Raw genomic sequence first — 26,370 nt, 5'->3', positions numbered from 1 at the left:
TAGCTGATTCAGAGGCCAAAACAATTTGTGACAGAAACTAAAGAAATGTTCAAAAGAATAATGGCAGGTCACAAGGGTAGGAGCTAGAGAACCATTCCAGTTGGCTGAATCTGAAACTGTTTGGGCACCAGAGTGGTTCACCATTGCTACAGGAATTATTAGTACTTTAATGTGGGATATAATAAAGGATTGTAAACCGTTTTTTAAAATCTTTCATTTATATTGATTATAATTTGAAAAATTAAGTGGGAAGCAGATAGGTCCCTTGTTTTCAGGAGAACAATAAAGCTGACTGGCATTGGAAAGTCATTTTATATCTGTCATGGCAGTATTGGGTATAAGGAGACTGGACATGAATCAGCAGTGACTATTAAATCGAGGGCAATGTTTTGTTTAGGAGCAGGCTAATTGTCTGCATCCCCACAGTCTGCTCACTGGTCCATAAAAGAGAAACCATAATTACACACAAGAGAAATCAGGCAGCATCTATCCTGGGTTTTCCCAAGGGACAGGTGGACATTGTGATGTGAGTTGAGCCTTTGGAGGTGATACCCAGTGGAGGATGCAGCAGCCCCTATGTGGCATCATAATAGTGAGGAAATACCTGAGAAATACAAACAGGGAATAGAACTGGTGCTGTATTTTAAATTGTCAATATCATAAAAGACAGTAATTATGGGAAACATTCCTGATGACAGGAGGTGAAGAGATGTGATCAGTACTCTATCCCTATCCCGCTTTCTGCTGTCCTGTAGTAGATGAGGAAGCTGCAGGAATGGATAACAGAGCTGAGCCGTGCTGGTAGATTAGATCAAACATATCCAGATAGTGCCATGTGGCCCAATAATTTTACCAGAAACATTCTAATATTAGAGAATGTACAATGAAATATTAAGGGATAAAAGTTGACAATGTGTGTACTATATCCCTGAAGTAATTACCAGAAATTTGGGGAAGGTGTACATTTGCATATTTACAGAAGAGACTACCACCACGTGACAAATGCTGACAAGAGGGGACTCTAACTGAAAGACAGTGTGTGGGCTTTTTAAATTGTGTGTTGTGAGGAGGGGATGTGCATGTGACTGCAAGTGCCTACGGAGTCCGGACAAGGGCACCAGCTCCCTTGGAGCTGCAGTTAACAGCTGGTGTGAGCCACCTGCATGGGTTCAGTTGAGAACTGAACTCTGGTCTCTCTCTGTAAGAGCACTGTGCTTTCATAACCCCTGAGCCAGTTCCAGCCTAGACATTTGATTTTTTTTTTTTGTACTAATTTACTTGGTAACATTTTGTATTTTCAACTAAAAAGTTCAAGAAACAAAATATTTAAGGGGAAAAACAGTTTTCTAGATCCATCCCCTAGAGATTGTGATTCAGTTGGTCTGAAGCAGAGCTTGTGTTTGTATTTTAAATTAGCAGTTCTCCTAAGAGGTATCATCAGGGAATTCTGGGTAGTGCTTTTTAAAGCATTATAAAGGACAAAAGGCATAGAGGGGAGGTGGGCAGAGGGGTTCTTGGTTGCTTGTTTACAGAAGGACAGTCCGTAAATTAAAATCCCTCATACTGGGGTCGAAGATGTGGCTCAGCAGTTAAGAGCACTTTTTGCTCTTGCATTGGATCCTGGTTTGGTTCCCAGCACCCACATGGTGGTTCACAAACATCTGACTCCAGTTGTAGGAATCCTAACCCCCTCTTCTGACACCCTCCAGGCATGTGTGGTGCACAGACATGTATGCAGATAAGTCATAAATAAAAAATAATCAAAAAAATTTTAACCCCCTCATATTGCTCTGTAACGTAGAAAGTAAATAATCAGTGGACAGGAGGAGTGTGTTTGTTTACTGTGGTGAAGACCTTTGTAGTAGCAAAGTTGCCTCAAAAGAATGGACACTCTTTTCACCATGGAAACAAGAGACGGGGTGGATGCTAAGCCACCACCAGCCAGAGGTGCCACAGAAGGCACTCTCATCTCCACAGCAGTTAAGTTAGGTCACCCCTTGATCTCTTGACTCTAAGATTGAGCTTCTTAAGGGAAAAACCCTAAGTTTGTTAATGGTCAGAGAGGAGCCAGGGTTAGAGGGACAAGACCGTTCGTCAGCTGGTCCTTCTCAACTCACACTTTCTGGGGATTGTGGGGGTTTTTTTGTTTTGTTTTGTTTTGTTTAAAAAAAAAATGAAAATTCGGTCCTTCTTGCCCGTGTACTGAAGTACTTCTGTGTTTACCTAGTATAAACCTTAGAATCAAGACCTTCGTAAGTAAACAATAGTGCAGAGCTGGGTCAGTGTCCCACTGCCCAAGCATACACAACGTCCTGGATGCAGACCCAGGCAAAACACACCATTCTCTTTCTCTGAAACTGCTGCATGCATTGGAAGGAAGGAAGTTTTGTAATCCTATGGATTGTTGATATTGTAAGAACTCCCTCCAAAGAATTAGAGCTCCCTTAATGAACAGCACGCAGAGTGACATCGCATTGCACACTCCTTAGTCCTGGAGTTTCACCTACAGCCCATGTCTTAAAAGGCCTTTATATTCATTTGTTCTTGAACGAGTAGTTCCTAAATAGAGCTCTCCGGCCAGCGGCACCAGCATTTTCCAGGAACTTGTTACAAATGCAAATTCCCAGGCTCTCCAGAGCCTCTGAGTCAAGAACTTGGAGCCAGAGCCCAATTCTAATACATGTGAGAATTGGAGAACCATGGCCACCAACACACAGGATTCTTCCTCTCTCTGTCTCATTGACAGAATATGTTGCATCAGACATATTCCATAGTTTCAGTAACTCAGATTAGCCTCTGTTTTATTGAACACTAAGATGTCAACAGAGGATGCCAGGGCTTCGTGCAAGTCATCACTGAGCCTCCCAGTCAAGTACAAGAGTGAATGCCGGTGTGTGCCGTCAGGTGAAGAGTGTTCAGTAGCAGCTGATAGAGTTTGGTTGTCTCTTGATATAACATGATTTTAAAATAGAAGCTGTAAACAAACAAACAAAAAAATCTGTCAGAACAGTGGCTGGCTTGTTAAGAAGTAATGAGATGGGCCTGGAGAGATACTCAGTGGCTAAGAGGACTGGCTGCTCTTCCAGAGGACCCTGGTTCAATTCCCAGCACCCACATGGCAGCTCATAGCTGCCTATAACTCCAGTTCCAGAGGATCCAACACCCTCACACAGATATACATGCAGGCAAAAACAAATGCACATGAAATAATAAAAACACATAAATTTTTGAAAAAGAAGTAATAAGATAAAACTGAAAATTCACAACCAATTAGAAGAAACAGTAAGAAGAGAGGACTGGGCTAAACTTCAGATCAGGGTCCAGGACACGTGGGAGAGAGAAGCCAGCTTCCTGTGGATTTGGGGGAGGGGTTAGTCAGCAGCTTCCCGTCAGGGCTTTTTAGTTAATCTCAGAAGTCGTCTTTTATTTTTCTCTGTCACCGATGAGACTTGAACTGTCAAGGTCTCCTGGTGATTCTTCCATACAGTAGCCCCTTACTACATTCTCTTAACCACATAGTATATATTTAATATATCTATTATAAATCTGGGTTCTTTTTGTCCTATGACTAAAACCCACACACTGAAAATTTAGACTTGACATACAGTGAGTTGTAATGAAGTAGGAATTCCCAGGGGTCTTTGCAAATTTTATTAGAATCTAAAAGGAAGTATATTTCTGAATTGACTGAAAACCTACAAAAGGATCCTCATGGGTAACATCTGCCTCTGGTGTACTCTGTGCTAATGTAGGGTGTGTAGCATGTAGACATACCTCCATTCCTGTATCTTTTTGATGCACCTGAGTAAATTGAATAAGATGTTTATATTTCATCAGTCTTGTTTGTTTTTCTTCGTAAGACATAGAAATAAAGTGTATAGCACTCAGTGAAAAACCTAATACGATTGTATTTTCTTACCTCAAACAGCTAGTTAAAGGTCTTCAGCAAGAGCTGAATCGATTATATTCCCTCTTCTGTTCTCGGAATCCAGACTTTGAAGAAAAAGGGGGTAAAGTCTCAATAGTGTCCCATTCCTTGGGGTGTGTAATTACTTATGACATCATGATGGGCTGGAATCCAGTTCGACTGTATGAGCAGCTGCTCCAGAGGGAAGAGGAGCTGCCTGACGAGCGATGGATGAGCTATGAAGAGCGCCACCTTCTGGATGAGCTCTATATAACAAAACGGAGGTAAACAACCTAGAGTTTGAAAGAGTTGAAAAGGTCCTCACGGAATTGCTGGTGTCCTTAAAAGAAAGCCTCTGGTCTGGAGAGACGGCTCCAAAGTTAAGAACACAGGCTGCTCTTTCAGAGGACCAGAGTTCAGTTCCTAGCACCCACATCAGGCTGCTCATAATTCCTTGAACTCCATTTCCAGGAAATCCCTGCCCTTTTCTGTACTCACACATGCACACAACAAACACCAATGTAGTTAAAATTTTAAGCAAAAAAGAAAAAGCTTTATGCTTTGTTCAAGGTAAAGATTACTAGATAACATACCTAACCAAGCTAGCAGTAATCTTCATACTTTCATTACATGCATTTTTCAGACTAGTTTCGTTTGCCACCCGCCATCTTTGCCCACAGTTTGTTCAGTGTTTGCCGTATCATTTGTTTTGCTGGTGTATAGAGGTCAGTCTGAACCATTATTATTATTATCATTATCATTATTATTATGAAAATAGTATTAAAACTTCGTTATTCTTGGAAAATTATTTTACATGTTATTTTTACTAACAATTATATAGTATATAATTATAAACATTTAATGATCATATGACCATCTGGGACCTTGTTAGTATCCTTTAACTCTTTGCTGCATCATTATCTTAATTTATATTTGCATTCTCCATCTTCTTCGTCCTCTTACTGATCCAAGTTTATAATGAAAAATACTGATTTTGATAGTTTAATATTTTATAAAAACAGCGAAGTCAACTGACAAAAATTTTTACTCAGAAAGTGTTGGCTTTGTTTTACTTTTAGAGTATTGTCTCAGGACTTAACTTACTAGGTGCCGTAGACATAAATATTATGATAGCAAAGTGATTATTAGTCTCAGAAGAAAATGGCATTTATCCAGGTGTGGTGACATGCCTTTAATCCCATCACTCCAGAAGCAGAGGCAAGTAGATCTCTGAGTTTGAAGCTAGCCTGGTCTACAGAGCGAGTTCCAGGACATCCAGGGCTACACAGAGAAACCCTGTCTACACAAACACACGAGAAAATGAGATGATCCCTCAGAGTGGCATTTTCAGATGTGCAGATCGAGTGAGACTTCTCAGTGGGCCTGAATCTGGTCCCTGGTGCCTTTGACAGACAGCACAACCACCTTCTCTGTGCAGACACGGCGTCCATATCCATTCACACGACCACCTTCTCTGTGTGGGCACGGCATCCATATTCATTCGCACATACACATGATTAAAGATGAAATCTAAAAACATTTTAAAAAATGTTTAAATGTAGTCATGGTGGCACAGGCCTGTAATCCCAGCACTTGGGAAGTAGAATCAGGAGGATCAGGAGTTCAAAGTCAGCCTAAGATACATGAGATTGTCTCAGAATAAGTAAGGAAATGCATATGCATGTAATTAAGTCTGTCTTAGAAAGTGAGTTGTAGCTTTCTTGAGAAATGTATCAGATGTGGGCACAGCTGGAGTGTGATAAAACAGGTGACTCAGATGTCCTTAGCAGAGATGGGTTGAACGTGGTTCCTCGTGTGGTGGACAAATAATGGCTGTTTTAGAAATTAAAGTAGGTGAGGGCAATTCGATGAAAGACTATAAAATTCATTACTAAATATAGAAAAGGAAAAAACATTTTTAAAAAAGATTGGACAAGAAAGTATAAAGTATAATTTAAAGCAACATAGGTAGATAGGGTAGGTAAGTAGGTAGGTAGGTAGAGAGAGAGAGGTAGGTAGATAGGTAGGTAGGTAGGTAGATAATTATGTCTAGGTATCATAAGAAGTACCTTTGCAGGCCTTGCACAGTACAGCAGGAACATTAATTAAACATTGTCACGGGTGGGGTTAGGGCGAGGGCCATCATTTGCTTCCTAACGTAGTAACGTAGTAAGCCTCTAATACAATGATGGTTTGTAGTGAAACTATAAATGTATGTATGTGTGATCTCATACTGCCTCCTAGGCTGAGGGAAATAGAAGAACGTCTGCAAGGATTGAAGGCGTCATCTATAACACAAACACCTGCCTTAAAATTTAAGGTAAGGGAAGGGACCAGCTTCTCCTTGTCTGGGTACTTTTTGAACATGGGAGTACAGAATCCTGACGCGAATGAAAATTTAGTCGTGAATGGTTATATGCTGTGTGCCTGGACGCTGGATGGTTATATGCTGTGTGCCTGGACGCCGGATGGTTATATGCTGTGTGCCTGGACGCCGGATGGTTATATGCTGTGTGCCTGGACGCTGGATGGTTATATGCTGTGTGCCTGGACGCCGGATGGTTATATGCTGTGTGCCTGGACGCTGGATGGTTATATGCTGTGTGCCTGGACGCCGGATGGTTATATGCTGTGTGCCTGGACGCTGGATGGTTATATGCTGTGTGCCTGGACGCCGGATGGTTATATACTGTGTGCCTGGACGCCGGATGGTTATGTGCTGTGTGCCTGGACGCCGGATGGTTATATGCTGTGTGCCTGGACGCCGGATGGTTATATGCTGTGTGCCTGGACGCCGTATGGTTATATACTGTGTGCCTGGACGCCGGATGGTTATATGCTGTGTGCCTGGACGCTGGATGGTTATATGCTGTGTGCCTGGACGCCGGATGGTTATATGCTGTGTGCCTGGACGCCGGATGGTTATATACTGTGTGCCTGGACGCCGGATGGTTATATACTGTGTGCCTGGACGCCGGATGGTTATATGCTGTGTGCCTGGACGCCGGATGGTTATATGCTGTGTGCCTGGACGCCGGATGGTTATGTGCTGTGTGCCTGGACGCCGGATGGTTATGTGCTGTGTGCCTGGATGCTGCTGCTTCGAAGAAGAGCGTGAGCAAGCTAGTTCTCCAGCGCCGGGCTGTAACGGTGTGCAGAGCAGTACTGCACTGATGAGGGGGGCTTCCTTTAGTCCGGAAAGCTTTCAGAGGATGAACACTTGTTCTGTACCTCAGTTTACATTTGACCACGTCAGAAGAGAAAAGAAAAGGGAGGAGAGGAGAAGTTGAGGCAGGTGTGTGAAATGTTGACTGTTACAAATGTAATAAAATGTGTGGTCAGCAACAAGAAAATAAAAGGAAACGGGCTGGCATGAATTCAGGGAAGAAAGCTGGGTGCTCAGTTGATGAAGTCTCCACAAAAGTCCAAGGCAAAGCTCCCAGGATCAGTTTGGCTGGAGTTGTCAGGACTTGGCCAGGGGCTGTAAGAGAAGGGGAACCGCCATCTGCTTGAGAGGGACAGAGTGAAAGTCGTTTTTAGACCTGTGGAGACAGCGCTCTAGGAACGCATAAGGGTTAGAGACGTCGGCACTGACCGCACTCTGGGAAACGTCCTCACCGCGGTGGTGGGCCTCTAACATGACCACCACATGTCTGCCCCTGGTGTTCCCCTTCTCACACAGGAGCTTAGCGTGCAGCTTAAAGTGCAGGGAGACACTATGGCTTACACAGTTCTTCTTTAACTGGTATTTATTTTTGTGAACATGGGTGAATGCCTGCATGAATATGTATAAACTACATGTGTGCCTGGTGCCTGCAGAGGCTATAAGAGGGTGCCACATCCCTGTGACTGGGCTCCCCCACACTGTTTCTTTTAACTTAGACCATACATTTAAAAACCATGTTGTTGAGCAGGGCTCATAACTCCGTGGCAAAGAGCTTGGCCCCTGTGCATAAGGCGCTAGGGTCAGTTGCTAGCACTGTGCAGGTGGGGTGGGGTGTGATGGGGTGGGGTGGGGTGGGGTGGGGATGCATGGTCAAATGAAACATGCATTTAAAGAATATGGTCTCTGAAGTTATCAGTCTAAAATTTGAATACCAGCACTATCATATACAATTAATGCTAATGTATAAATGTATCTGGTAGATAAAGAAAACTGGTTTTTTTACCTCAGAATTGGACAGGACACATTGTTTATTATGATCTTAGATTTAGTACCACATGGCTATAACCTGCACATATAATTGGGTTTCTTCTGATGCAAGTCATGCATAGGTTACTAAAGGCTCCTCATTGTTATTTGGAGGGAAACAGGAGTCAAGAATTAAGAAGGGCATCTAACTGAGAACAGGGTCAGAAGAAAACAAGTTTTCCTGTGGATAACCAGCAGCTGGACTGACCTTGAGGATGCTGGTGTCTGTCCTGTTGGAGTTGACCACTGAGCTTCAAAACCGGGAAAAGAGCAGTGACAGTTGTCAGGGTGCAGTGTGGACAGCGGAGCTTTGATTTGGGTGGGACTTTGTCCTCTCTAGTAACGTTAGCCAAGTCATGTCCCATTTCGGAACTCAGATCTTGACTTGTCTCTGATGAGGAAGCTACACTAAGTATCTAAAGTTCCTTTTTGTCTTCGAAATTCTTTGATGGGGCTGGTAAGATGGCTCAGCAGGGAAGGATGCTTGTCCTGCAGGCCTGGTGACGTGAGTTCAATCCCTGCAACCCACACAAAGGCAGAAGGAGAGAATCTACTTTACAGAATTGTCCTCTGACGGCCACATATGTGCCATGGTACACACATGCCCCCCCATATACATCACACATGTACACACATGATATTTTAATGTTTTTTGATCATTTGACAGTCATAACAGACTGTAAGAGAACAGTAGCTCTGTGTTTCAGTTTGCAGTCATCATAAACCAAACAACACGGAAGAAAGGACTTACGTGTTTCTGGAGTGACTAGCCAGTGCAGAAAGCGCTGTGCACAGAATGTCATAGCTTCCTCTTGTCACCTATTTTTTGTATATTGGGTGGCTGGTGCAAGTGGGGGAGGGGGCCTGGTGCATGCACTTGAATATACAGGTGTGTGTGTAGGGGTGGGCCGGTGCATGCACTTGAATGGGGGGGGGGGGGCTGGGACATGCACTTGAATATGCAGGAGGGGGGGCTGGGACATGCACTTGAATATGCAGGGGGGCCTGGGACATGCATTTGAATATGCAGGTGTTTGTCTTCATTACACAGAGGTCAGAGTACAAAGCTGAATGTTTTCCTCTATCGCTCTGCCTTACTGCCTTGGGACAGAATCTCGCACTGAACTAGAAGCTTCCCGTTTTGACTGGTTTTCAGGATTTCAGAACCTTCACAATCCTGGGATGACAAGTGTGTGTAACCACACACAGCTTCTTCATGTGAATGTGAGGGGTTCGAACTTAGGTCGTCATGCTAGAGAGTAAATGCTCTCTTTTACCCCCTGAGCCACACACACCACCACACCCCAGCCCTTGTTTTTGCTCTTTGAGACAGAACCTCTGATACCAAGTAACCCAGGCTAATCTCAAAATTACCCTGCAGCCCAGGCTGGCCTCAGACTCCCAGCCCTGCCTCAGTCTCATGAGCACTGGGATTACAGACATGAGTCACATGTATGGCTTTATTTCCTCTTTCGGACCTTCTTTTCCCAGTTTGTATAAGAACCGGTTTATACCAGCTGTGCCCTGTTACTTGCAGCTTTTCCTCAGGCTGGGCAGCTTGGTGGTGGCATGTGTGAGGGCCCTAGGTTCAGAAACACAAGGCCCCATTTCAGAATATTCATTCAGAATAAATATTTGTGCATATTTTTTCACTCTAAAAATAAGTCATCCTGTCATCTTTTTGGAAAGAGTTACAGGTGCATGATGATGGCTATTAGGAACAGAGTCTGATTTACGTGAACCATTTATTCTGGTTCTTTCTTTCCCTCTCTAGAGTCCCCTCTTCATTTTGCTGACTAAATGTAGATCTGTGTCCAGCTGTCCGTGTTCTAAGCACATCCTAGGCAAGCTCGTTGACTTTCTTAGCCTCACATGCCCTGACTACAATGATGGTGGTGTGGATGTAGATGCAGATGGCAGAAGATACAATTCTGTATCCCCAGCTGACTTTTCACCCACATTGCAGAGGTCTCAAACTTAACTGTGAACAAACCTAAGATTTGGGGACAGTTTCCTCTGACAATGAAATTATATTGTTGTTTCTGGCCCATTCTTTATCGTCTCCGTCCAAGCATGTGACCCCACTCTATCCTCAATGTTCCCATTGTGAGTGACAGCTGGGCCTGCCCGAACTGAGATTATCTCTTGCCTTGTTTCTTTCAAGAGATTTCCCCCCCAAAATCAATAGTATCTCAATTTTCTGGTGCATCTATACATACTACTACCAGGTTATACTTCCCAGAGTATGGATTAAGTGCTGTTCTTCACTGCCTAAGATATAAATTAAGCCCATCTTCCTTAGATAGAGATCTGACTAGAAGATTCATGTGTGCGCGCATAATTTTTCAGTCTTACGTCTTTTCTCAAAAATCATCCAGTACCTTTCTCTCTCTGCTTTAACCCATATGAGTATCAGTCAGTCTTGTCTGTCATTCTCCTAGCCCTGAAACCCCAGTCTCAACCGTAGAAACCCTTACTCTCTTGTACTGGTCACAGCACACCCCACCCTCTGTAAAGCCCTCAGAGTTGGAGGCTCCATTTGTAGATGTGATTCTTAACGGTTTTATTAAATCACATTTTTATTAAAATCACTTTCAGCACAAAATATCACCATATCCATTCTTGTATGACATCCTTCCACTGTGCCTCCCACACACCACTTGGGAACAGTGGCTCTCCCTTGCTGGTCCCAGCCATCACAGCCCCTCGTCTAGCAGTGTGGTCACGTCCTAGCTCAGTACACCCTGACTGGTGAATGCTAGACACAAGGACTGCTTCTCCTCACCTCCCTCCTTTTCTCAGTTTCAGCTTGTCAGATTTTAAAATAATAAAAACCCTCCTGGAAGTAAACTATTATAAAATCTTTAATGACTAGTATGTAATTAACAAATAACATAGACAAAGCACAGACTTAGAGGTAATTTTATTGTTTGTATTTTATTATGGAACGTGTTATCCCCAGATTCTATTGAAAATAACCCTTCATCATTTTTTAAATTTGAGATGGCTTTTTCCTTTCAGGTCGAGAATTTCTTCTGCATGGGATCTCCACTAGCAGTTTTTTTGGCGTTGCGTGGCATCCGGCCCGGAAATACTGGAAGTCAAGACCACATTTTACCTAGAGAGATTTGTAATCGCTTACTAAATATTTTTCATCCTACAGACCCAGTGGTGAGTTTTTATTGTGAGCTTCCTAGATCCTGAATTGTTGCTCTGTGAGAAACCTTGTAAAGGGCTGTGAACTAACAAGAGAATTCATTTTCTAGCTCATTGGAAAGGTTATATTTTTAACACTGTGTGTTGGTTCATTCAGAGTTCATAAAACAAAATATTAGAGAGGATCTTCTCTTGTAACACCTTATTAGGGACTGGAGAGATAGCTCAGTTGTTAAGAGCACTTGCTGCTCTTGCATAGGCCCTGGGTTTGGTTCCCAGACCCACCCACATCCGGTGACCTTCTGCAAATCCAACTTCAGGGAGCCCCCTTCTGGCCTCCACGGGCACTGCACACCCTTGGTGCACATACACATAAATCAATCTTTTTTAAAAAGTTATAAAAAATAATACCCCTGGACATCAGTATGAGAGACAGGCACCTGTTAGTTTCAGACCTTAACCAGTAATCATGCCAATGGCCTAGGAACAGAAGTCTTCAATCCTGCTTTAAAGGCTGGCAAGAGAACTCAGGTGAAGGTGCTTGTTGCCATGCCTGACAGCCTGAGAGTACTCCCTGGAACCACGTGATGGAAGAGAAAAGCAGTTTTCACAGTTGTCCTATATGTCTTGGTGTACAGACATAAAAATAAGGAAATACAGAAACCCTGCTTTAGGTGCTATTTTACTAACATGTCCTATGTAGTTGAGATGAACCTAACAGATCATCTTGAAAACATGAAAGATAAAACCATGCGTTTAGTTGAGTCAAAGTATAAAATACTCATTTTTTCCAATTTTCTACTATATTTGCCTTTTAAAATGTTTTTAAATGTAAACAGTCCAAGATCTTACATCTACTCGTAAATAGAGCCAAGAAGAGGTCTTTAGACAAGACAAATACTTTTAGGCTGGAGTGTAGCTCAATTTACTTAGTTACTGGAGGAACCTGGTTCAATTCCCCACCACACAGTGAAGAAGTTTTCTTAGGTCTTGTTAGGGATAACGGTCAAACACACACACAGAAAAAACACTTTAAATAATTATCTGAAATTGGCTTTTATTATACTTGTTTGAAGTCTTTTGAAAGGTCATTCACTACCACCAAACACTGACTGACAGACTGAATTTTAGAAAGTCCTGGGTGTTTAAGCTGTCAACTGCCATGTTTGAGAGAAAGCTCCCACTGAAACGGAAGAGCTGAAAATAAGCCTCTGCCAGGAGCACAGCCTCAGTCTGCCAGAGGCTCAGACAGAGTACAGAGCCGCAGTCACTGTGAGACCAGCATGAGTGTATGTTCAGGTGTCTTTCTGCAAACAAGAATTCTGTCGTCTTTGTACATCTCAAATTTGGCTTTTATGTGTGGGTTCTGGGATTTGAACCCGCACTTCACATGTCCTAAGCATGCATCTTGCCACCAAGCTGAACTGTTTTTCTTTAATGCTTTGTGTGGACCTTGGCTAGGCCAAGGTCCTCCTATAAGACGGCTCTGAGATTCTGTGACCTAACTAATGGCAAACCGTGACGGCGAGACTGTGCTAAGGGACTCTGACGCTGCGCCTGTAACTGATGACTGGTTTGTTGCTGTAGGCAGCAGCCTTTTGTTGGCTTTCAAGTTAGGCTCTTATCGGAGTCATGTGTTTGAAATCAGGTGTAATAAATATCTGAATATTAGAGATCCACCTTATTTGCTATATTTTGGGCTATCATCCACCACTTCAGCTTTGTGATTCTGCCATAAATCTTGTTAGACCATATCAGAATGTGGTAAAACTTAGTCTTTTTGGCTGAAAATGAATTAATAGACACCATTAATCAAAACTAACTCCAATTTTTTTTTTTTATAATCTCATTAAGAATATGTAATTAGAGTTGGGGATTTAGCTCAGTGTTAGAGCACTTACCTGGCAAGCACAAGGCCCTGGGTTCGATCCTCAACTCAAAAAAAAAAGAATATGTAATTAGACAAGCACATATATTAACAGTGAAAAATATAGAAGCCTATTTAAGCCATTTTTAAAATTCCTGTTCTAAGATACTTATTCAGCAGAGCTTTGGGAATAAACATTTTACTAAAATCCAGCCATTGTGTATTAACATTGTATTTCTATGCATTTTTAACTATCTAGGCTTACAGATTAGAGCCATTGATTCTGAAACACTACAGCAACATCTCACCGGTCCAGATCCACTGGTACAACACTTCAAATCCTCTACCTTATGAGCATATGAAGCCAAACTTTCTCAACCCAGCAAAAGAACCTACCTCAGTTTCAGAGAGTGAAAGCATCGCAAATATCCCAAGCCCCGTGACCTCCCCGGTCTTATCGCGGCGCCACTATGGAGAGTCTATAACGAACATTGGCAAAGCCAGCATACTGGGTAACCTCTCTCATTTCCAGCTGTGAACGGAAACACCTAAGTTGGGGGCAGTTGGAAATAGGCTGATAGAAACTTCCAGCTGTCTGTCTCCTGGAAGTAGCTTCCCTCTGACCGAGCAGAAGCTCTGACCGAGCAGAAGCTCTGACGTCCTCCACTTACAGTGGAGAAGAACAAGGAGCAGCAGTCTGTCACTCGCTATGGTCTTGGCCCATGACTTGCAGAGGGCCCCTGAGAAATGCTGTTGTTTGATGCTCCACTTGCTCTTCCGCATCCTGGGAGAATCTCCCCATCAGGACTCTGGCGTCTTCTGAAAGTCAAGGCCTTTAGTGCTTTTGCTTCCTGGGGCAATGGCTGTCTCATCTCTCCTTGAGTAACTTCTGTGCCAGCACAGTAGCATACCACCGAGTTTGTCCTTTATTTCTGGCCTAGTGTCCTTTATGCAGATACCACAAGATGGCGCTATAAGTAGGCCTTACCTACCACACTTGCTTGCTACGTGACTTCCTGCTCAGAGGTTACTGAAGGCTTTTTATAGCATACATTCAGTAAGACGTATGCCTATTAATAGTGGGTATATGCCCCATGTCAAAAGCATGAGTTTTTATTAGACATTTTAATTTTGCCAAATACTTCCATAATAATGAACATTTGAATGAAATACCATCTTGGTTGTATATTCATGTATCTGTATTCCTAGAATTTTTACAACTTTATTCTTTTAAACATTGTTCTTACTTAGAAACCTACTTAGAAATTGGAATTTTTTTAGGTCCCCACCCTGGAAAAAAATGAGTAGCTTGGCCCCTCTGCCAATTGGCTGTAATTAGGGGTGGTGCTCTTCAGTGTGCTGTGAGGTGAGTCAGCAGAATGACTGCCCCATTTTGTGACTTACAGGGGCTGCTAGCATTGGCAAGGGGCTTGGAGGAATGTTGTTCTCGAGATTTGGACGTTCTTCAACATCGCAGCCATCTGAGACATCTAAAGACACAGTGGAAGGCGAGAAGCAGCAGCCTGTTTCTTTGCCGTCAACCACCACCGTGGCCACACAGACCCTGCCGCACAGCAGCTCGGGCTTCCTGGACTCTGCATGTTAGTTCCTACAGTTCTCCTCGGGCTTACTTACCTCTCTAGCTTCTAGAGGGACGGGAGGATGGGAATACTGGAGGTCCCCACTCAGGTCTGAAAAGAATACTTTCTAGTGTCTGTAGAGAGAAGTTACTAGATCGTTTTAGCCAGGGCTCTGTAGCACAAGGGTCTAAACTATCAAGCACAAGACAGTCTGTGGGGTGAGTGCCTCTAGCTTTTACAAAGTACATTTCTAGTACAATCGCCAAGGTGTAAATTTCACATTATCACTGATAGACGTGTCCTGTACCTGGCCTTGAGAGTTCTGAAACACTGCTCTGTCCTGCAGCTAAACACGCTCGCTTCCAGCTTTATGAGACCTCCAAAGCTGAGACACTTCATTCTGTCTACTGGGTTCTTCTATTTCTGCCCAGTTACCCAATGTATAATAGGGATTTCTATGAGGGTACAAATGTTGCAGTGAGATGGAACTTTATCTTTTTCCAGTGGACTTCAATTGTTTTCAGTCTTACAGAGCTGTGGACCATCAGTGAACATTACTTTGAAGTGTCCAGTCATAGCTCTAAGACCTTGGGTATTCCCATTGGTGATAAGGACGGCAGGCTCTAAAGCAGCTGCTCCCTTTCTGAAGCTAGCAGGAGGAATTGGACTGCTCCAGTCATGTGATGGCCTCATTGCAGTTACTGGTAGCCTTGTGTGCCTGCTGTGTCCGCCACCCTGAATTTTGAAGTGACCAGCAACCAGAATAAGTCAAGGTGGCGTCCTAGAGGCTGCATGGCTCCTCCGTACTCAACCCTCCGGAGCGGATCAGCAGTAGGGCTGAGCATTCCTAACCGGGCCGACATCATTTTTCTTCCTTTTGAGTGCTAAGATTTATATTTGTGAGTCATGAGGACCATGTGTAAACAGTCCTTTTTAGACTTTGGTAGCTGTATATAACTCATTTTCCTCTGAGTTCTTACACCGTTGTCCAGTCATTTGTACCTAGAAACATGACTCTGAGTGTATACACTTTAGTGACATGCAGCTCTCCAGACTCTTGCTACTGCACAGCAGAGACGCTGAGGAACAACCTGGGGTCAGACTCTCACGGCGACAGTGGAGACCCTCAGAAAACGGAGTGAACCCATACAGAGTCTGAGCAAAGAAAATGTTTTCATTTTGGGTACTTACTACCAAACGTGTCTCAAATGGTGGTAGAGAAACAGGTCTTCCTACTGTTGAGCAATCCATAGGTGCTCAGCTGGACAGACATCCCACATACTCCCTCAGACCGAGGCCCGAGCGTGTGCTGTGCATACAGCGTACAGTCTGCTGAGGTGCACCCCAGCCATGATGTGTCTTGCTTGCATGGATATGCTTTACCAGTCTTCATGTTAAATTCCACCCTTGGGCTCCACTATATCAGAGATAATCATGAGTCTCTATAGTCATCTCTCAGTAGAGATTGGACTGTTAAACTCCGACCTATGACAGTACGATTCTGTCGTAAGTCACTCAGGATTTGTCTTAGGAATTCTTTGACTTGCTTCAGTGTATCACTCTGTGTAATCCTGACTTTTACGCCGTAATTGCTGTCTTGTAACCCTGAAACATCTCTTCCTTCAATCTTTCTGGAATTTGGCTGTTGTGATTAGGTGACTGAGCTTCCTCCCTCCCTCCCTCCTCCTCACACTGATTGCCTCAACTCTTCAGGATAACCTCTGTTCTGATGCCACTGTCTGTGAGTCTCATTATCTGAGGGTAAAGAGGACACAGACTGGATTTGCAACCAAGTGTTCTCTTGGAAGAGTAGGGGTGTCAGTGGCCCCGCTTTGTCTTCAGCAAGTTGACACATCTTCTGTGGCTAGCCGTCATTTCTTCCGCGAAGAGCAGCTTGCTGTAGAACCTATGCTTTCCTTTCTTGTGCCCTGTGTTTGTAACATGGTGTGAAAGAAAAGGATCTGTTTCCCTCAGGGGTTTTTGGTTTGTTTTTGTTTTTGTTTTATTGCCCTCTAGGTAACTTGAATTAGTGCTAAGTTTGAGGAGTTTTGAGCTGTCAACAAATTCTGACATTACACTTGAGAATTGAATTGTGCTTACATTTTCCATGAAGGAGCTCTTCACAGAAACCTAGGGGTGTGCTTCTTTGTGTGTGTGCTAGGCTTACTCAGCTTATTTGGAAGGTTGCACTAACGTTTTGGCCGTTGCAACAGTGAAGGCCATTTTGAACTCTCAGCCTTGACTTTACAGCATCTTGTTTGTTTTTTTCCACAGATTTCAGACTTCAAGAATCGTTCTTTTATCTCCCACAACTTCTTTTCCCGGAAAATGTAATGCAGAGTAAAGATGCTAGCCTCGGTATGGTATATGTCAGGGGTGGTGCTCGGCACACTGAGAGAATGGTCTACTTGGAGAGGCTCAGGGAGAACTGGGCTAGCCTCTGGAAGAGCAGCCTCAATGCCACCTCTGCAGACTATATGTGTATTTTCTCATCTTCAGTAGTAGAGTTCATGAGCACTTCAGATGCTAAAAAATACAGCACCCTACAGAAGAGGGCCTTCAGAGACAGGAGAGAGGCATTAGGCCCCTGTCCATCTTCCTTATTGTCCTCGAGACCTCAGACATTTTGCTCTTCTCTTCCTCTCTCTACTTAGATGTAAGAAGGTTTCCTGTACAGAGAACTGCATGCTCCCGCTTGTTCTGACGTCTGCCGTTAGCACTTGGGTTGTGGGTCTACCACAGCTGACAATCATTCCAACACAAGCACAGAGTGTTCTCCCCCGGGCGGATCCTTTATAAACAGTGGTACTGATGCAGAGGCATTCTCAGCCTTCCTGCCCAGCACACTCCGAATCTATCACTCAGGACTTATCTAACAACTTAAAATTCTTTTACTGACTGATTTCTCACTCTTTCTTCTAGAGTTTCTCTCTCTTTCCTGTTTTTCTTACTAATAGTGAATTTTATCTTTGATGTTAACGTGTTCAGGATTTTCTTCGGTTATGTTAGCCACCTTTAATTTTTCATACATCTTCTTCAATTATCAAAAACCATATTACTTGATAGTTCCCAAACGGTGTTTGAGTATAAGAAGCTGGGTCTTTTTTTTTCCTCCAGAGCAGGAGTTTATATTGACCTAACTCAGTAAATTGCCTTCAAGAAGTTACCTTACATAAGAATTCTAGTTATATAGCCAAACATTTCCTTAAAAAGAATAGCATCATTGGGCTGGAGAAATAGCTCAGTCAGGAAAATCCTTGCAAGAGAACCTGAGTTCAAGCCTTACAACCCACTCTTTACAAGCTGGGCACGGTGTTACATGCTTTTACTGCAGTTCTAAGGGGGCAGAGGTGGCTGAATCCCTGGGCGCCTCCTGCCAGCCTGGCCTAGTTAACACCCTGCTCCGAGACAGTGGGAGGTACTGTGTGAAGAACCACACAGAAAAGGACAGCACGTAAGGAGTGACTCCCAGCGTTGTTGTTCGGCCTGGGTTCGCACACACGCACCTGTTTTCAGCCACACTGCTCTCTGTTTCTCTCCACCTGCCCAGGAACAAGGTCTGTCTGTCTGGTTTTTTAACAGTTTACATTTAGGTATTTGAAGCATAGAAAAAGAAGAAAAGGTAATTTTGCTTTCTCTCTTGGTATGATAATACCGAGACAGCAGTCCCTCTGCGTCTGAACCTGTTTGGCCAAGAGCATATTGTCCAGCAGTACAAAGTGGTACTGCCGCGTAGAATCTCTCTCCCTGGGAGATGCTGCGAGCCACAGAACAGGAAGAGAGGAGAGGGAGGACAGACCCTCTTCATTTCCGCCCTGATCTCCCACAAAGCCAGCAAGATGAACAGGAACTGCACTGAGGACACAAAGGAGGTTGTGAGGCCACAACAGGTTTGGGGGAAGCTGGCTGCCTCATTTGCATTTTGATGCCTCTAACCCAAGCCCACTGATAGTGGAAAAGCGCAGATGGAGCCAGTCTAGGTAACAACATGACCAATGTCCCCAAAAGTGACAAGAACGACAAGGGCCCATAATAAAATAGAGTAACCACTTTATGAAAGCAGTGTTTTAGGACAGCGGTAGCATGGCAGTGGTGGCATATCCTTCAATCTCGGGAGGTAGAGGCAGGTCTATGTGAGTTCGAGGCCAGCCTGGTCTACAAAGCAAGTTCCAGGACAGCCAGAGCTACACAGAGAAACCCTGTCTCAAAAAAAAAAAAAAAATCAGGACCTTAAACCCAGAGTGGAGCCAAATAATTCCTGTAGCGGGGGGGAAAAAAATGTGCCTTTGATTTGAACGTGTAATGTAGAGTTTGGGACTAAAAAGGATCATGCAGCAGCATTTGAGGTGGAACCCTCCCAGATCTCACACTTACCTCTTCTCTTTCTCTGTAGCCTGCTTCATCTTGACTCCATGTATCATGTCGGAGAATTCAGTTTTCTCATTTCCTTTTCTGGTCTGGTGTGAGTGAGTGCCTATAAATCTCATGTGAAGGCCCATGTAGTACAAAAATACAGGATTAGGGCATTCTTACCTAAATCCACATGGATTTCAGCAATTTCTGACATTGTGGATTAGTTTTATTTTCATTAAGTGAAAAATTTAGAGTTAAAAGAACTTTGTGAAAGATCTGTGTCGGTATTTTATACAAGTATTTTATAGGCTAGAAGGCATTCCATCTCTTAAGTATAAATCTTCTCTGAGCAGATACATAGCTAAATTTACAAATCAGAAAAGTATAACTGAAAGGTACCACTCTGTGTTTATATACTGTCAACCGCTATTACCACAAAACAAACCCTGTTTAAGACTAGCGTCAGCAGCTGGCAGTGATGGGACATGCCTTTAATCCTAGCACTTGGGAGGCAGAGTTCTGAGTTCGAGACCAGCCTGGTCTATAGAATGAGTTCTAGGACAGCCAGGGCTACACAGAGAAACCCTGTCTCGAAAAAAATCAATGACAGCAACAACAAAAAGATAACATCATCAAGCATTTATTTAAAATTATTTTCTAGAGTGGTAAGATTTCTTACATGTGACTGCCACATTCCCAATATAAAGCAAAACCTAGTTTTTTCTCCTCCAGCCTTCTTTGGTTTTGCTACATTTTACTTTTGACATCCTTTGGCACTCTTGTTAATAAGTATCTGGTAGTGACCTAGGTGTTTTTGTTTGTAAGACAGATCATTCAAAGTATTGTATGGCTCAAACAGTTTTAAAAGAGACCCTGAATATCATAATGCCATTTTGTTTGTTGTTGTTTTTTTATTATTATTGTTTTTTTCTGAGACAGGGTTTCTCTGTAGCTTTGGTGCCTATCCTGAATCTCGCTCGGTAGACCAGGCTGGCCTCGAACTCACAGAGATCCACCTGCCTTTGCCTCCCGAGTGCTGGGAGCCTGGCATAATGCCATTTTTTAAAAGTATGTATTGTGTGTATATGCAAGTAAATGATGTGTATACATGAGTCAGAGGACACTTTGTGGAGTTGACCCTCGCTCACCCTTTTCATGGGTTCCAGGAAGCAAACCTAGGTTGCCAGGTTTATGCCATCCCTCCAGCACTTGCGATATCATTTTCCTGGTGTGTTATCTCCGAGGGTCCATTACTTTAGCCCACTAAGATTTGACAAGAGCCTTGATCTTTCTCTCCACTGTTGCAAGGACTGTTGGTGGGTTTTGGAAAGGTTTACTTGGATGCACGGAATTGTTTGAGGGCAGGAAGTTATAGGTAAAGCCCTTCCTCCTACAAGATATTCCCACAATTTAATTTATCCCACCACATAGTGGATTCTTTTGAGTGCTCGAATGTCGCAGGTCCAGGCTAGACCCTGCGAAATAGATGCAGTCTGATATATGTGTAGCGACTGCCTCTAAGGAATTCAGCCTAGTGGGGAAGAACATTGTTGTAAGATGGTGATGATGATGATGATAAATTTAATTTAAAAAAAAAAAAAATGGTGGTTGTGGAACATTTCCCCACAGAACAGGTCCCCAATGAGGAGGCATCAGGTGACCTCCTCACTTCCCTGGGGATGCAGGAAATTCTTCAAAGAAGGGGAGATAAGAAGTAGTCTTCTGGCCAGGTGGTGGTGGCCCATGCCTTTAATCCCAGCACTCGGGAGGCAGAGGCAGGTGGATCTCTGCGAGTTCGAGGCCAGCCTGGGCTACAGAGTGAGTTCCAGGAAAGGCGCAAAGCTACACAGAGAAACCCTGTCTCGAAAAACCAAAAAAAAAAAAAAAAAAAGTCTTCTAATGCCAGAAATATGCCATGATAGCAAGTGAATTTTTGTTGTTTTCTTTTATTATTCTTTGCTGACTGGAGCAATGAAACAGAGCCCATCAGGAGAACCCTGACAGCTTCGGCTTTTTTACTGCCCCACAAATTTAGAGTGAAGAGGGTAACAATTTAAAACTCATTTCCATTCCCTAGATTTCCCCCCAGCTGTCTGCAGCCTGTACCGAACGCACCCTAACCCTCATAAACTCCTGTCTTTTCAGTGGAACTGGAGCACAGGATTGACTTTGAACTCAGAGAAGGCCTGGTGGAGAGCCGCTATTGGTCAGCCGTCACATCGCACACTGCCTACTGGTCATCCTTGGACGTCGCTCTGTTTCTTTTAACATTCATGTACAAACATGAGCATGACGATGGTGTGAAGCCCAGCCTAGAGCCAATCTGAACTCCCGAAGGATATGAATGGCCCAAAACTTGTTTCTCTGTTAAAATGTGTCAAGATATGGAGATATCAAGGTTCCAGTTTTGTTTAGGGCAAGAAATACTTTAATTTAAAAGCACCTTATTTTATTTTTAAAAGAGAACAAAAACACACTTTCAGTTCTAAAGAAGTTCCTTACTGTTTCTATAATTTCGATTATGAGTCTAGCCAAGCCCCTGCAGAGAATCACCAGGCGTGGAAGTGTGGAGGGTTTAGGTGAGCTGCGTGAAGGTAGTCATCACAGTCCAGTTCTCCAGGAGTCTAACATAATGTATTAATCTAAAGATGGTATAACTCTAAGGTGGTCAGAGTCCAGTCCGTTCTGTGAAGACTACATACAGGTGGCATCATGGTTTTTGATTCTGTGAAGGTTTCCATGTCCACAGTTCCTTTGAAAGAAGAATATAACAAATTTAAAAAGTTCTAAATTTAACTTGTCTAAAAAAAACTAATGCTAGAAAGCAATATTTGACTACTGTACTTATAATTTATTATCTCTAGTTAGTTCGTGTATGAAACATTATGTTTTTAATGTTTCTTTTGAGCCACATTCATTTTGTATCATGTTGAGGCCCCTTTTTCTCAAAATCCATCTTTGTACCTTCAGATGACCAGGTAATGCTGTGGCATACTTTCAGGTTTTGGGGGGGGGTTTGTTTTTGTTTTTGTTTTGTTTTTCATTAAAAACATGGTTTCACACAGCACTAGTTCAATTTTTTTTATTTATTTTTTTATGATGTCACATGTACCTCAGAGAACGCTGGAAGTTGTCAACATAGGGACTCCACATTGGGTTATGTTGGAAAATTAGAACACACCTTTGGGCTAGAGAATGTGAGGACTTGAAATATATAAACAGCTGTGTGCCAAACAGCTAACACGTGTGAAGGATGGAATGCCACCAACATGTAATCTTTAAAGCTCTAAGGAAAACATGGAGACTTGGGCCCAGTCCACGGACACTGAGGCACTGGAGGGTTTTCTGGGCTGTAATTGTGTCCACAGTGCTTTTCATCTGAAGTGTGCATTCAGCGACCTGTGTAGAAGCTTCCTGAGGTAAGTAACACATGCTACCATGTCACATGTTTATATACTAAGGTACCAATATTTGAAGTGCCTTGGCATCAGATTACACAGCAAATCAAAAGTGTTTGGATTGAAGCCAGACCATACCCTTTTCTGTGCTACCTGATGACTTCGTTCCCATGTGACCCATGTAGTCTACAGATGTTAGTAAGCTGGAGAATGACGGTGAAGCCCAGCGTTACCTCCAGGTACATCCTGGCCTCCGACAGAAGAGGGGTTCACTTAGGGCAGCAGGAGCTCTCCTTGCCGTGGCCAACACTGGCTTCTGGGTGGCTCTCCCTAGGTTCCACTCAAGGTGCTCTTTCTCATGGAAGGGATTTTGTAGCTGCTGGGAGCAGTGCCAGTCAGCCCACATCTGCCCTGCTCTTTTCTCTGCAGGGTGGCAGAGCCCGTGGCTTTGTGGGTGTTGCTCCTGGTCCTCAGTACTGTCGGTTCCTCACTGCCCTTGAATCTGCTCGACATTCAGCACTTCCTGCTAGAATTCCAAGGCTGTGTGACCAAGTACGTGGCTCACAAAAACCCTTGCTGCAAAGGCTTTTGATGAATCTTAGCAAAGCTGAGGCATCTTTTGAGTTTGGAGACTCCTGTGAATGCAGGTCATTTTTGTAACCTGTTTATTTAGCAGGTCTTATTTAATTCTCAGGAAAATTAAGCCCATATCATATAGCTTTCATTAAAGGTGGTTGAGCATGTGTTAGATATCAACTGAAAAGTTGGCTTTCGTAAGCAAAGGAGTATGTCTGCTTGCTTTTCCTCACACCGAAAAGCAGTTGGATTTCACTGTTTGAGCTTATGTCAACTCTTGGGAAGAACAACATTCAAAGCACCCTTTCAATGAAAAGCCGATGTTCTGCACCTCTGGACAACTGTTTCCGGCTCATAATTTCATCAGTGCCAATGGAGAGTTTGGTTTTATAGCTCTGTCTCTCCATCTCTGCATGTAATCATTGGATATGCTATATATACTAAAGCAATATACAGAGAGAGTATGTGTGATTCTGACTTGATTTAGAGGCTCAGTCAGTTACCAAGTAACAGTTTGCAATTTTACTCCAGCAAGTACTAAATTGGCCCCCAAAAGTCCTGATTTTTATACTAATTAAAATTCTATTCTCTATCCTGTGTTCATATTGAGTCTTTTGAGTATTGATCATACCAACCTTAACCCAGTTAGGTTAGATAAGAAGACTGTTTGGAGTTCAATCTTATTTTTTCCTTTAAAATTGGCCTTTCTACGGCTTTTCATTCATAACTTTATTTTTAGCAGTAATTGCACTTTTCTTATAATCCAATCTTAACTACATTTTTAGGGCATAATTACAAAATAATGCTGACTCTCCAAGCTTTGAAAATCTTAGGCTTTTCTCTCTATCAGAAAGTAAGCTTTTGAGCTGGAAAGATGGCTCAGTTAAGAGCATTGGCTGCTCTTCCAGAGGACCTTAGTCCAACACTTACATGGCAGCTCACAGCTGTCTGTAACTCCAGTTTCAGGGGATACAACACCATCACAGACATACATGCAGGCAAAACACCAATGCATATAAAATTAAAAGTAAATAATGTTTTTTCAAATTAAAAAAAAAAAATAGCATTTGTGCTTGTTTCAAAGACCTCCGACCCAGAAATTCTCATCAGTCTCTTTCTCTGCGCTATATCTTCACTGGCAAACCACCCTTATCCGTGAAACATTGAACGCCATAGCCAAGTGAGGCATGGTAGGTAGTGTCCATCTGTAATCCTAACACATGAGAAGCTGAGGCAGAAGGGTTGCTGTGAGTTTGAGGTTACCCTGGGTTAAAGGTAGGTTAAAGTGGGGCAGGGTAGAGTTGTAACTCAACTAGTAGAGTGTTTGCCAAGCATGCATGAAGTATTGTGTTTAATCCCTGTCAACACCCAAACCCAGAGCACACCTGTAATGCCAGCACTTCAGAGGTAGAGGCAAAGAAGATCCTGCTTCAGCTGTCCACTGCTGCACAGTGACTTTGAAGCAAGCCTGGGCTGCTACACACACCAGGGACATGGGAAAGAAATCATGAACCAGTGAGATGGCTCAGTGGCTAAAAACACTTGCTGCCAAACCCAGGGCCTGAGTTCCGTTCCCGGAACCCCCATGGTAGAAGGAGAGATCTGGCTCCCGTCGGTTGCCCTCTGCCCTCCACACACTAATGTCGTCGTACGTGCATGCCCTCACACATGCACTCACACAGTAAATACTTAAGGTCCGTGCCATGTCAGCACTGCGACACTGTCGTCAACAGCAGTGATACCTGAACCCCTGAGGTAGCAAGCACACCTGTTGAAGGTAAGTAGTTGGCCCTCCTCATCATCAGTTACTGTTTATTTCCTCGGAGTCTAATGAATTAGACATTTCAAAATTTGAGAAACTGACCAAAAGATCTTTAAAATGTCTTGAGTTTTGAATCTTCAACTATTTGTGGAAACAGGCCAAAGAATGATGAGATGTTAATAATAGTCAAGGCAGAGCTGAAAACAATAATGTACCAGTAGTGTCTGGAAGAAAGAAACTCCCGAGCTGAGTGTGGAAGAGTTGTGGTCTGTTTATTCTCGGTGCGTAACTTGTGTCCCCTAGCTGTTGCCGTCCTGACCCCTGGCTTCTGCCAGGACCTGGTGGTGCTCAGACTAAATTTGAACATGAAACTCACATTGCTCTTGCCCCCTGTGGTGCTAGCACCTGAGAAACCTCTAGTATTGTGATGGTGACCTGAGTGTGTACAGTCCTTTCTTGGTCGTCGGTGAATGTTTTCAAAGAACCCTCAAATTTCACAGTTGTGTAGCGTTTGTGAAAATTTCTTTGGATTTGTTTTATGTCTACAAGTATTGTGCTTGTATGTGCAAAACCACCACTTGTGTGCCTGGTGCCAGCACAGACCAGATAAGGTGCTGACTCCCCTGGAACTGGAGTTACAGATGGTTGTGAGCCACCATGTGGGTGCTGGGACCCGAAACCAGGTCCCCTGCAAGAGCAGCCGGGGCTCTTAACCACTTCGCCATCTCTCCGGCCTCCAGCCCACCAGATTGTACAGATTTTAGAGTCATCTGTTTCAACCCTGTGAGTTTCACATAGCAGCAAAGGTCGTGAAAAGTAGAGGCTGCAGGCTTGGCAGGCAACAGTACAGTGACTGAAGGAAGCAGCCGGTTCTCCAAGGAAAGAATAATAGAGTGCTAAAGCCTGAGCAGTTAGAAAGATGTGTTTTCCAAAGCATGGGCTGCGAATGTTAATATGTCGTGCCAGAAAATAAGTGGAAAGTAGCAAATTCAAGTTTCTTCAAGCCAGGATGGTGGCACATGCCTTTTGTTGAAGCTCTAGGAAAGCAGGGACAGATGGATTTCTGTGAGTTCAAAGCCAGCCCTGGTCTCCATAGAGAGTTCAGGCCAGCCAGAGGGGAAATCTTTCTTGGAGGACGTAGGGAGTCTGCTGTGTTGAGTGCATTTCACATCTGCCAGGTGCTGGGACGGAGAGAGGAGGCGGACAAACTTGGCTAACATGACTTGTTCTCTAGCTGGGGAAATACTGATCACAGGGAATTCTGTCATCCTGCAGTTTCACCCTGGTCTGGAACCTTCATCTTACAAGGCAATGCTTCCACCCTGCTGGGGTTATGTGTTCAACAAGAAACAGAACCTCCTGTCCTGTTTTATACCAGTCTGCCTGTTTTAAAAATCTAATAGGAAATTCTGGGGGTAGAAAGTGGCTTCATTTTTGTGGGGTGCACAACCCTTCTTAGGCATTGCTTACAAGATATTCGCTGAACCATCCATAATTTGTATCTGGAGTTGATCGATCCCTTTTCCTTCAAGTCTTGTGAGAGAGTCTGAACATATCTGAACAGACTGCCTTGCATGTC

The 26,370-nt window shown here is 43.5% G+C and overlaps 1 protein-coding gene across 7 annotated transcripts in view; it reads left to right on the top strand.

The window, feature by feature from the left end:
• Window positions 1-22,109, top strand: part of Ddhd1 (DDHD domain containing 1) — a 75,883-nt gene extending 53,774 nt beyond the window's left edge. For 4 of the 7 annotated variants that reach the window (XM_036198759.1, XM_036198758.1, XM_036198762.1 and 1 more), the window contains 7 exons: window positions 3,929-4,191; window positions 6,152-6,227; window positions 11,121-11,270; window positions 13,382-13,634; window positions 14,529-14,723; window positions 16,977-17,060; window positions 21,201-22,109. In XM_036198759.1, the coding sequence (XP_036054652.1) occupies window positions 3,929-4,191; window positions 6,152-6,227; window positions 11,121-11,270; window positions 13,382-13,634; window positions 14,529-14,723; window positions 16,977-17,060; window positions 21,201-21,382 (1,203 nt within the window). In that variant the 3' untranslated portion in view covers window positions 21,383-22,109. The remainder of the gene's footprint in view (window positions 1-3,928; window positions 4,192-6,151; window positions 6,228-11,120; window positions 11,271-13,381; window positions 13,635-14,528; window positions 14,724-16,976; window positions 17,061-21,200) is intronic. The other 3 variants (XM_036198765.1, XM_036198764.1, XM_036198760.1) reach the window with 1 other exon arrangement.
• The last annotated feature ends 4,261 nt before the right edge of the window (window positions 22,110-26,370 follow it).

The sequence above is a fragment of the Onychomys torridus genome, chromosome 9 (assembly GCF_903995425.1).
Source record: "Onychomys torridus chromosome 9, mOncTor1.1, whole genome shotgun sequence".
Taxonomy (NCBI): domain Eukaryota; kingdom Metazoa; phylum Chordata; class Mammalia; order Rodentia; family Cricetidae; genus Onychomys; species Onychomys torridus.
The sequence above is the reverse complement of the archived record's forward strand: the minus strand, read 5'-3'. Positions and strand labels throughout refer to the sequence as shown.